The sequence below is a fragment of the Urocampus carinirostris genome, chromosome 17 (genome assembly GCF_059441175.1).
Source record: "Urocampus carinirostris isolate Australia breed hairy pipefish chromosome 17, RoL_Ucar_1.0, whole genome shotgun sequence".
Classification (NCBI taxonomy): Eukaryota; Metazoa; Chordata; class Actinopteri; order Syngnathiformes; family Syngnathidae; genus Urocampus; species Urocampus carinirostris.
In genome coordinates, this window is record NC_142365.1 from 34,647,708 (window position 1) to 34,660,826 (window position 13,119).

The window sequence follows — 13,119 nt, forward strand, 5'->3', positions numbered from 1 at the left end:
CAGGAAAGAATAAAAACTTTTTATTTCTGTGTGTCCAACTCAGATTATTTAATTTTAGTAGAACTTGCAAACTGTCCATTTTCTCCAAACGGTTCTATAACAGAAATCCATTTATGTCTTGGTTTACAGAAAGGATTTGTGACTAGAGAATTTTCGAAGATATAATTTATATCATCCCATGGTGAAAGCATTGACATGACAAGATGCTGTCTGTTTTCCTTGCAGCTGATCAACAAGGTGGTTTTTGTGGTAAGTTTCGTTGGCAACAACGGGAAGTTCATCTTGGGCTACAAGGCCATGGTAATGGATGTTGAGTTCCTCTACCACCTGGGCTATGTGCTCACCTCCACCTTGGGCCTCTTCTTGCATGAACTATTCTACAGCATCCTGGTACATACATACAGTGCCTGTAGTGTGCTTCTTTAACATGTGAGCACACGCCTCGTCTAACAAGTGTCTCCACGTCCTCAGCTCTTTGACTTGATTTACCGTGAGGAGACACTGTTCAACGTCATCAAGAGCGTGACACGCAATGGACGCTCCATTCTGCTGACTGCGTTGCTCGCGCTTATCCTTGTCTACCTCTTCTCCATCGTGGGTTTTTTATGTCTCAAAGATGACTTCATCATGGAGGTGGACCCTCTGCCAAACTTGTCCCCAGGTAACTGATGTGCTTCCTGCTTAGCACTAGGAGTACCAAAGTCAAGCTATTTGGCTCTATACATAGAATGCCCAGAGGGCAGCCAACTGACTGGGTTGGTTTAACCATTGGTCTGAAAATGAGGCAAACTCTGGAGTGAACAACACAACTCAGTAATGAACCTTCACATGCCAATGTGAAAAAAAAGAATGCTTGCTGGCGGCGTAACCAGCCTGGATTTTTGTAGTATAAATCTAGTTGTATTTTTGTGATATTTCAGAGTATTACTGGAATATTGTTTTTACAGTACATGTATTGTATGTTTTCTTATAACGATGACGAAATAGTAGCTCCCTTTTTAAGCAGTAAATTTAATGTTTAGTTTTTTAGTAATTTTGTAGTAAATTTGTAGTATTTTTACCAACTGACTGGATTACTTTCACCATATATCCACAAATGAGGATAACTCTAGGGTTAAAAACTCAGTAATGACCCTTTTCATGCTACTGTGAATAAAACGACAATTAGTGGGGGACAAGTGCACGTGTATCTATATGGTAATGTGTGTGCTTTCTTCTTTTTTACACTGTTGCCATGCTTTGTTTTCAGCTCTGCTTTCTATCTATAAAGCCCATCTATGGTTTTGAATTAGCTCAATTCTTAATATTGTATATGCAAGACATAAGATTTCTTCCATTTAAAAAACAACACCTTGTCGCATTTACAGAACAATGGCATACCTGTCAACCTCCACGGCTCCATGCCCTTACAAACTGTCGTATTTTCCCTTACAAAATACAAAAAAAAAAATTTTCGAAACGTGTTTATTTATGTAGTTTAAGATGTTATATTGTACATGTGTTTCGTTATATCATTCTGTACATATTCTTAATAATAAAATAAAAAAGTAAAAATAAAAAAATCAGTAACAATTGTTATCAGCGTAACTAAACTATCCATTAACAACACTTTTAAATTTGTAAATAAAGATATTTTTGGGAGGAAAAAAATAGTTGGCATTTTTATTTTGTAAACCAAACCACAATAGCAACCATTGATGCTTGTATTTTAAATTTCAAACAGACTATTGAACAGGGACAGAAAATACAAACCTTTGCAGCCTTGTGACTGTGAAACATGTTTTTCATAAGCCCTGGAGGTATGTTGTGCTCTGCCATGAAATGGCAATACATCATTTCTGCAGCTGTTGAGGAGTCTTCCGGTGTATTGCCTAATTTCGACCCCCCCCCCGCGTGAACGCGCATTTTGCTGTGCTCTCGACAATAATAAGCTAACAATTTAATAATGTTATCATATAGAATACGATTGATATTGTCGGAAGCGCAGCTGAATGCACAATCACGCTGTTAGGAATTAATAATTATTAAAATGTACCGTTTACCAAATTGTTCGTATTAGTTATCTGACTCCATCTACCAAACACAACCTACATTCACCTAACAATGCGTGCTCGTATCTTGATGGAAAAGATGGACAAAAGACCGGCATTTCCACACAGGGGCAGATTTAATTTCTTAAATAATTTAACTAAGTGAACTCCATTGAATATGGCTGAATAAGCCGAATTAGTGTTGCTCGAGTCTCTGTCAAGCCTCCTCTCTCGATCTCTCGCTTTCTTCTCTCGGCCCACGTTTTTCCGCAAGCTGGTGTGCCGGCTCCTCCCATGGGCATGCCAGGGGAGACCCCCGGGGCTTCACCACCTCCTCGCCGAAGGGCGTTGCGATGTTTGTCCTTGTGCGTCTGGCCTTCTCTGTCAGCACTCACAGAAATTCTGGTATCAGAAATACGTCTGATGCAGACGCATGCGCACAGTAGAATTAAACTGCTCGCTTCGTTTGCAATGAAAAAAAAAACAGAGATAGAGGCTAACGCGGAGAACTCGTTTGACTTGATTGATTTGCCGTTTCGTGATAGTCGGTGTTTACCGGATGGTACCCATAATTAACAAATTTACGTTTTTCCGTACAGATTTTCTTGTATGTCGTACACGTCTTAAAATGCATAATAAACGTACTTTGTATGGCAAAAACGTACAGGTTGACAGGTATGCAATGGTGCCAAGATGGGCCAATGAGTTGCTCGTTTTAAGTAACAAAGCCTTTTGGCTGTCTTTCTGGAGTTAAGAAAATTATTGGGAGTTTTAGTGTTAGAAGTCACGTCTAGTCTTACTAGCCAAGGTTGATGAAATTCTTTCCCAGCCCCTCAGAAGAGCAGTACGAGGCAGAACTTCGAATTCTGTTCCACAGAAGATATCTACTATTCATCGTAGGGTGAAATTAAAGTGGGAACTAGGACAACGGTAAACCTTCACTTTTTGTTAGGGAGCTTTTTGTCTGACATGACAATGAGAACTCCTGCTGAGATCACTGCCATTTACCTGATCATGACCACTTCCCAGTCAATAATAAGGGTTCATATGGTTACTTTAACTTCTTGAAAATACTTGAATTTTAAAGTTTTTTGAGGATGATGTGCTTGTAAATGCTTGAAATATTTGCTTTGTTTCACAACAAGTCTACTTAAAAAAACAACGCTAACCTTGTGTTGGCATTGCATTTCTTCTGGCCTCATGATTAAGGGCAGTTGGCGTTCGTAAGGCGTTGTTCTATAAAGAATTATAACCCCTTATTGTCAAGAACCAGACAGGATCAGGACCAAAACGCGCGGCGTTCTCATACAAGCCTTTTATTTTACGGGAAATGGGGAGTCATGCACGTTAGGCAGCGGTCTGGCGTGGAAAGACAGGAAGCCAGTGACCGACGAGATCGATTCCAATTGCCTGAGTTGATATCGGACAGATGGGGTCGATACCGGACAGGATGGGACAGACAGGATAGATAATGAATCAGGGTATCGAAAATAAACAGGACAAACTGGACGGGAACGAAAACTGGAGAAAATAATAAACAGGACAAAAAAAGACAGAAACTAAACTGAAAACCGATATAAAACAGGAAAAAATAAACAGGAAATACCAACAGGGACAGGACCGCGTCAAAAACCACGTCTTGCGAGGCAGAAGTTCGTTGATGGGCTGACAAAGAAAGCTTGAGAGCGCTCAGCTTAAAATAAACAGAAAGGCAATCTGTTAACAAGCTGCTCCTGGCGCCACACGGGCGGGGCCAATGGGGCGCCAGGGCAACCGTGACACCTTTGGGTTGCGGCCAATAAATCAGCTAAACAGGGGACTATGAAACGTGAGTTAGTGCAACGATTACCTATTGATCATGGACCTTGTCATGGGAAGAATTTCCTGCAACTGAAAATGTAAGCGACATATAACCAGAATTTAACCAAACACCTCTTTTGGGAGAGATTTGAAAAAATAAATCTCCAAGACATTTACACACATATTTTCAAGATCCACAACAATAATTGCGATTTACTCAAGATCAAAAATCACATGCCTTGATAAATGCAGACACAAGAGTATAAATCGCATTTGTAAATCACAAATGTACCAGCTCAGTAGCCTAGATGGTAGTATGCCCGCTTTGAGACTGGGAGGTCGCTGGTTCGCGCCTCGGCCGAGTCATACCTAATTGGTAAAATGGCGGCGCCCTCTGTTGGCTGCGGCTGCATCGGCTCGCTACAACGGGTCAGGTGTATCGACATTTCGTTCTGTGTACATTGTTACAAAGAATGACAATACAAAGGAAATTATATTATATTATTATTTATTATATTATTATTTGCGGATCAGCAAAAATAAATGATTCATACATGATTTCTTCTTATAATGGTACTGGAGAAATATAAATTTCAAAGTACCGTATTTTCCGCACTATAAGGTGCACTGTGTTATAAATGAATGAATGATATATTTTAAAACTTTTTCCATACATAAGGCGCACCGCATTATAAGGCGCTATAAGTGCATGCTGGTTTAAGATCAGGTAATTGTCCAATTTTGTAATTGTAATCCTGTGCAGTCCTTCGAGACATTTTTGTGATTAAGGGCTATATAAATAAATGTGACTTGACTTGACTTGGCTACAGTAGAGGATGTAGTTACGTTATGCAACCATTAGATGGTGCCGCGCTAAAGGAAATTGTCAACAAAACAGTCAGATAGGTCAGTCAAACTTTATTAATATATAACAAACAAGCTCTCCACAATCCATTCACTAACAAAATGAATAAACAGCAGTTTTATTATTTTCTCTGAGGTAAAGCATTTTCGTGACACATCTTTAACATCTTTGAACAACAGCAAGGCATAACATTTTACTTTTCCTCCATTTAGTCAACACGCCAAAAAACGTCTGATACTGTTATGGTAAATTAAACGTTAGTGCAATCGCAATATAGTGATACTCGTAATGTGCAAAAACAACAAGTGCAAAACAATGACAATAAAGCAATAACATAATAACTGTAAAATGTAAAACGTAAACACACACCAAGTAGGACCACCTCTGAATTCTTTAATGTTAAGTTCCCGTGCCAGCGCTGTTGCCTTCATTCGAATAGTGATTGTACTGACACTTCTATTTGCTGCTCTTTGTTTAACAACCCACTGTTCGAGTGTGTCTTCTAACTGTGGCCATCTCGCTTTATTGCCACGGAAACTTTGTTTAGTCTTCCTTACTTGGCGCAGCTTATCCTCCGCTTCTGCACCATCGATTCATTCATGTTGAACTCTCTCGCTGCTGCTCCATTTCTGTGTTCTACTGCGTGACTGATGCCTTAAGTTTAAACTCTGCGTTGTAAGCGTGTCTCTTAATAGGAGCCATTTAAGGGTCTTTATACAAACGCACAAATAAAAGAGAATCGTTGTTTGATATTTCCCAGTATGCACAGCGCACTTCTTCTTCCACGCGAAAAATGGAGTCGGTGGCTGCTTCTCTTAGTTGCGAGACCTTGTAATTCAATATTGATCAATATATAAGGCGCACCGGATTATAAGGCGCATTGTCAGCTTTTTTTTTTTTTAAAAATCAGATTTTATGTGCGCCTTATAGTGCGGAAAATACGCTACTTAAAAATAACTTATATTTGGGCATGAATAGGGTTTATGAATCCTGAATAATGGATATGGGGGCCAGTCTAGTCAATTGAAGTTAGAGAGAGAGAGAGAGAGAGAGAGACAAGAGAGAGACGAGATAGAAAAAAGACAGCGGACATAGAGAGTGAGTGAGAGAAAGAAAAGAGAGAGAGAGGGAGAGAAGGAAAGAAATTTAAAATAGGGATGAGAAAACAAGTAGAGAGCAAGAGAGAAAATAGAGTGAGAACAAAGAGAGGGAGTGAGATAAAGAATACAGCGAGCGTGAAAAAAACATAGAGAAAAAAATAAAGAGAGAAAACAAGACGAGAGAGAGAGAGAGAGAAAGACCGAAGAGAGAAAGAAAAACAAGGGATAATTACGAGAGGGGCGGGATAAGAAAAAGAGTGATAGAGTGAAAAAAAGAAGCGAGCGATCAAGAGAGAAACATATAAATAAAAGTATAGATACAATAGAAGAGCGAGAGAAAGGAAGTGAGACACAGTGAGAAAATAGAGAACAATGAAAGAGAGCAAGAAAAAGAAAAGAGAGAGAGTGGGAGAATAAGAATAGTAATATAAATTAGAGATGAGAAAACAAGAAAAGAGTGAGACAGAGAAAATCGAATATGAACAAAGAGAGGGGTCGAGTAAAAAAAAACATAGAGTGAGCAAAAGAAGAGAAAAAAAAGTAGAGAGAGAAAACAAGAGAGAGAAAGGACAAAAAGAAAGAGAGAGAAGAGAATAAAAAAGAGCGGACAAAGAGAGGGAGTGAGATAAAGAAATAAAAGAGAGAGAGAGAGATAAAGAAAAGAGGGAGAGAGAATGAGAAAAGAAGAGAAATATAAAACACAGATGAGAAAAAAGAAGAGCGAAAATAGAGTGAGAACAGAGAGGGAGCGAGATAAAGAAAACAGAGTGTGAGAAAAAAGGAGAGGAAGAAAAATAGAGAAAGAAAACAAGGCGAGAGAGAGAGAACAAAGAGATGGAGAGAGATACAATGAAAGAAACATGGGAGAGAAAGGAGAGAGAGTGAAACAAATTAGATGGAGAGAGAAATGAAGAGAGAAAACAAGTTGAGAAAGATTGATAAAAAATAAAAGAGAGAAAAAAAGATAGAGACAAAAAATGAAGAGAAAAAAGGAGGAGAGAGAATTTGAGAGAGACAAAAAGAGAGAGACAAAAATGAGAAAGACCGAAAGAAGAGAAAGAAAGAAAAGAAAGAGAGAGAGAGAGAAAGAGAGATCTAATGAGACAAAAGGAAAAAGATTTGAAAAAGAAGAAAAGGCAAAAAGAAAAGATAGAGAGGATTCACAGAGACTAAAGAGAGAGAGAGATGAGTGAGTTGGAGAAAAAGAAGAGGGAGAAAAAAAAGAAGATGAAGAGAAATAATAATAACATCAAAAAGAGAGAGCGAAATAACAAAATGCAGAGAAAGAGAGAACAAGGTAGAAAAGAGAAAAAATATAGAAGAAAAGAAGAGACATAGACAAGAGAGAGAAAAAGAGAGAGAGAAAGAGAGAGAGTGAGAAAGAGGAAAACAAGGACAGAGAGAGATAAACGGGAGAAAAAAAAACAAGAAGAGAGGGAGATAAAAAAGAAGAGAGGGAAAATAGAAGAGAGAGGCATAAAATGAGAGAGAAAGAGAGAGACAATGAGAGTGAGAGAGAATGAAGAATGAAGAGAGAGAGAGTGAAAAAAAAGGTGAGAGAAAGAGAAGGAGAAAGACAGAGATTATGAGGAAGGCAGAAAGATAGAGAGAGAGAGAGAAAAGAAAAGAGAGGGAGAAAGAGAAAGAAATAGAGAGAGAGATAGAGAGAAGGGGGAGGGGGGGAAAAGAGCTCCAGTTTTATTTTTCAGCAGATTGTAGTATTTCTACAGTGTTTTTGTAGTATTTCGATGGGATACTTTTTTAGTATATCTGAGGTTTTTTGTAGTATTACTGCAGTATTACTTTATTTGTACTATTGTGGTATTTTTGTCGTAATATTTATTAGAAGATTTAATGTTATAGAATTACTGTAATGGTATTTCTGTAGTATTTGTGTTGTAAGATTTCTGTAGGGAGTGAGACAAGTGAGTGGTTCCCTGTGTTTACTAGTGAGAGACAGGGGTGTGTGATGTCACACTGGCTGTTTAATGTGTTAATGGATGGTGTGGTGAGAGAGGTGAATGCAAGAGTATTTAGCAGAGGTGTAGAGATGGCAGGGGATCTTGGTTGAATGGACAGGTGCTGAAAGAAGTTGAAAAAGCTTGAAAAGCTTTAGGTACTTGGGTTGTGATGTGGCTGCAGTTGGTGGAATGGAGTGCGAGGTATTGCACAGAGTGATTCAAGGAAACAAGGTTTTGGGTGATCCGAGGAGAGTGATGAGTAACAACAGTATGAGTATGGATGTTAAAAGGGGACTATATGAGAGTGTGGTTCTGCCGACTGTTGTATGGAGCAGAGACTTGGAGCCTGAACGCAGATTTGAGAAGGAAATTAAATGTTTTTGAGATGAAGTGTTTGAGGACTATGTTAGGAATGACAAGATTGGATAGATTGAGAAATGAAATTGAGACAGAACTGGAGTAGTAGTGGAACTGAGCAAGCATGTGGATAAGAGTACTCGGTTGGTTTGGACTCATGGAGAGGATAGATGAGGAGCGAATGTTGAAGAGGATCTACAGAGCAGAAATAAATGGGAGACCAAGAGAAAGGCCGTGATTGATATGAATAGATGGTGTAATAGGTGCTCTGCAGGAAAGAGTTCGAAATATAGTCGAAACGAGAGCTCTTGTTCGTTATAGGAATGAGTGGGCATGTGTTGTAAAAGGATAATGGGATGTTTAGACGGTTTCTAAGGGATGGACAGGGCACCTGTATGATGCGGCAGAGGTAAACCCGTGAAAGCTGTCGTGCCATGCTGTTGAACAGAAGAGTGTTGTGTCACTCTGACCCGAGTGACATGGCCGCTTTCTCGTGTCCCGTTTCACCTGTGTCACAGACCAGGAACGGACACAGCTATAGCGCTCGGTTTTTATTAATGAAGAGGGAGAGCAGGGCTTGCTTCCACGATCCGATGGCTGACGGACAAGGTGAGCGGGCGATGCGGAAGTGGCACCGTGTCAAGCGAGGAGGATCGGAGACCAGCGGGAATACAAGTCGATGGCAGGGACTGGAGAGCAAAGGCGGTGTCAAGTTTGGAAACGTGGTCGGCAACAGAAGGCAGGCAGGTAAGGGTGCAAAACAGATCAGGTAACAGGCAGGCAGAACGGGGCTAAGTCAGGTCCGGAAACTGGTTGGCAACGAAAATTAGGTAGAGAAAAGCAGAGAGTCGGACGAAAAGGCTTACTGAACCGGTGGCAACAGTTCGCATAACGATCTGACGGCTTCCACTTGGAAGCCGGGGGTTTAAAAAGAGTGCTTTAGCCAATCAGCTGTCCAAGCTGTTGGCGCCAATTAAACAGTCGCAGGTGCTCTCAATCGGTAATCATGACAATTTGGAGGGAGGAAAGCATGACCAACATGGGTGCCGAGGTGCTTAACTTGTTTGGGTGTTTGGGCATTTGGGTTGGCCATGGTCCAAACATTTTTGTGTGTGTTTTTTGCTACTTTTTCCCTTTTTTATTTTCTTTGTTTTTGTATGTGTTTGTCTTGCCGTCGGTCACTCTTCTTGAGGGATATGACCAGGATAGATAGAAGATTTCTGTAATAGTATTTTTTAAGTTTTTCTAGTCGTATTTTTGTAGAATTTCTATAGTTTTTTTCTCATCAAAATAAAGACAAAATGATATACATTATATTCCTGTCTTTAAGCACAGCCCACATTTATGTAGTATTACTCTAGTGTATTTTTGAACGATTTCTCTTGTAACATTTATGTAATAGTCTTTTCTTTTAGTATTACTATAGAAGTATTTTTGAAGAATTTCTATAGTACTTTTTTCTTATCAGTATGAAGACAAAAATTATATTAGATCCCTGTTTTCAAGCACAAATTTTTAGTTTTGTAGTAATTTTGCAGAATTATTGTAGTATTTATGCAGTATTTTTTCCATTTGACTGCATTAGTTTCACCATTGATCCTGTGCACAAGCTCTTTATGCATGTATCAATACCACACTCACCACATTTCATTTGAATAACACAGCCTTTTGGCTGTCTGCTGGTCATTCCTGAGGGCTAATAACAATCCCGGGACTTCTAATGTTCAAAGTATCAATTGCTTTGTACTTCAAAAGACGCAACCAGGCTCTACTTAACATCTTCCCAGCAGCACATCACCCCCTTTCTCCAACAGCTACACTGGCTTCCTATTCAGCATCGCATCAGCTACAAATTGATCCTATATACATATATGGCCATTCACAACCTGGCTCCTCCTTACCTGTCCGACCTTCTCCAGGTGCACGTCCCCACTCGCTCCCTCAGATCCTCGTCCTCCCTCCGACTGTCAGTGCCCCCTGCCCATCTGAGCACCATGGGAGCCAGAGCCTTCAGTTGCGCTGCTCCCAAGCTTTGGAACAATCTACCTCCGGACCTCCAACACATAGCTTCTCCATTTCCTATGTTTTTATGATTTTATGTCTTGTTTTTATTTATTATTTCGCTTACAACTTTTTAAATTGTATTTTTTTCCATTGTCTGTACAGTGTCCTTGGGTGGCCTGAAAGGCGCTTTTAAATAAAATGCATTATTATTATTATTATTATTATTATTATTACTTGCCCAAGACACACTACATTTTGAACATTTTGGTCAAAAGTACCGTGCCTTCCGCTCACCACCAGGTCTGAGGTAAAAGTGTGTACTAGTAGAAGAGACCTTGATCGCTGGGTAAAAACACCTTGATCACACCTTGCGCCAACATGAATAAGTTGAAAGAACTCACTTGGGGGGCGGTAGCTCAGGAGGTAGAGCGATCGTTTTAGGATTAAGGGATCCCAATTCGAATCCCGGCTTGTCCGTGTTACATGTCGAAGTGTCCTTGGGTAAGACACTGAACCCCCAATACCCTCAATGAGCAGGTTAGCGCCTTACATGGCTGCACAGATCACGGCCGCTATTGGAAAATGTGAAGCACAATGTAAAGCGCTTTGGGAAGTCATTGACTTGAAAAGCCCTATATAAATGCAGATCATTTCATTTCATTTCATTTTCACTTATGAGATGAAAGGATACTTTTGGGATCTCTTGGGTCTATGTAAGACCAGGCGTATAACGACTGATCAGGGCCACATTTTCTACTGCCCTGCTTAGGTTCCGGACGATCGTTCATAAGTTGAATTTGTTCGTAAGTTGCATAAAAAATGTATAATAAACGTACTTTGTACGGCAAAAATGTACAGGTTGACACTGACAAATAAACTGACTTTAATGCCCATGCTCAAGACATCATTGACAAAGAACCAAAGAAAAATATCCTGCAAGGCTACTGGAGCACCCGTATTTGGTGTTCAAGCTCATAGAAACGGGAAGAAAACATGTGGAACAAGCTATAACCCAGGACCAAATAATAAAGGACAAAGGCTTCTTAAACCTCCTAGCCACATTAAGTTGGCCCTGGCAAACACTCTTGGCAACTACAAGAACTACAGAAAGTGGACATGGCACCTCCCCGATTTAATTAGCCCCACAGTCTTGTTAAATATTTCATGATCCTACTTGGTTTCAAAGGTGGAATCAAGACGGAAAGCATTTTAAGAAGGCATTTGACAGAGTAAGGAAAACTTGTGAGCCACCATGCTGAAGCACAACATAGACCAGAAACTAGTTCATACTATAGAAAAGCTGTATGCAAATGCTAAAAGTGCAGTACCAATGAACGCGGTTTCACACCACATTTGGTGTGGGCCAAAGCGGAATTCTCTCTCAAACCTTATTCAAAATATTCCTGGAGAGGATCATGACCGAAGCCCTGGACCAACATGAAGGTACAGTTTGCATTGGGTAACCCAACATCACTAACCCGTTTTGCAGATAATAACACTTGACTGGCAGAAGAAAAACAGGAACTCAGATCTGGTCAAACACCTGGAAAAAGCATCAACCGAGTATATGATAAAAATCAGCACAGAAAAAAAACTAAAGTAAGGATCAACAACCTTTAAGGTATCACCACAATTATCATCATCACACATCAAGAGCTTGAAACTGTCACCAAATTCAAATATCTTGGAGTTGTCATATCAGAGGAGGGATCAAACCAGAAACCGTGACCAAGATAGCTCAAACAACAGCAGCACTTGCAGGCCTTAAACCCTTCTGAACGGACAAGAATATAGCAGTAAAATCAAAAATCATTCTCATGGTAAAGCTGGTGGATTCCATCTTCTCCTTGACCTGCGAGAAACGGATTCTCACCGCAAAGCTGTAAAGGAAAATCCATGGAGATGTGATGCTACAGGAAACCTCTAGACATTAGCTTCATAGCCCTTGTGACAAATGTAATGGTACGCCACACCATCAGATGGCACCATGGAGTACCTACGAAGAACTGTTGCCAACTGTGTGCGGACGAAAACTGCAGTGGTCCATCTCCCCTGAGATGAATCTAAACACAGTGGTGTTGTCAGCAAACTTGATGATGCAATTCAAGGGAGAGAAGGGAACTCAAATTCACCCTTGTGGCGTACCGCTGCTGAGTATGATGGTGGAGGAGCAGTGATTTCCAAGCTTGACAGATTGTGGACAATCTTTTAGGTAATCCTTTATCCGCTGACCGATTGATATGGAGAGGCCTAGATGCAGCAGTTGTTGCACCAAGATCCTCTGGGTGATACTTCAGGTGGCTCAGCAAGGAGTGGAGTGCTATGGTGATAGCGTCATCCGTTGATCTATTTGCCTTGTAGGCAAATTAGTGGAGGTACAGAGTGGGTGGCAGACATGCCCTGATATGTTGGGGGACCAGTCTTTCGAAGCACTTCATAATAACAGGTGTAAGTGCCACATGTTTGTAATCTTTAAGGGTGTCCGCTGCTGTGTTTTTGGGTACAGGGATGTTGGTGAAAATTATGTGGCATTAACGATTGAGGATATTTGTGAATACTCTAGTCAATTTGTCGGCGCACATTTCCAATTTGTTGGCGAACATTTCCAGGCACCCCACCGGGGACAGCTGTCTTCCTGGGGTTTACTGTCATTAGTTTGACCCTTTCACAATGGTGTATCTACAGTTCAGAATCTTGTGTGCTTCTTAAAGACTTGGCGAGTCAGTGATGGACACAACTTCAGTGATAATAAGAAACATTTGAAACTGTCTAGCATTACATACTTATCAATAAGCTTGAGGACATGGGAATCAGGCAGATATGAATATATCTAGAAAACAGAGAACACTATGTTACTTCGAATGGCTATCCAAGAAGCCGACAACTAATTAAATGCAGCATCCCTAAGGATCTGTTTTGGTACCAAAGCTTTTTTCACTATGTACAAATGACATTTGTTCCGTACCAATTGTGTCAACCCAAGCAACCCAACCCGTACAAGG

General features: G+C 40.3%; 1 protein-coding gene across 1 annotated transcript in view; it reads left to right on the forward strand.

The window, feature by feature from the left end:
* Positions 1 to 13,119, forward strand: part of itpr3 (inositol 1,4,5-trisphosphate receptor, type 3) — a 307,422-nt gene that overhangs the window by 265,379 nt on the left and 28,924 nt on the right. The window contains exons 52-53 of the mRNA XM_088320630.1: positions 226 to 390; positions 472 to 661. Coding sequence (XP_088176756.1) covers positions 226 to 390; positions 472 to 661 — 355 coding nt within the window. The remainder of the gene's footprint in view (positions 1 to 225; positions 391 to 471; positions 662 to 13,119) is intronic.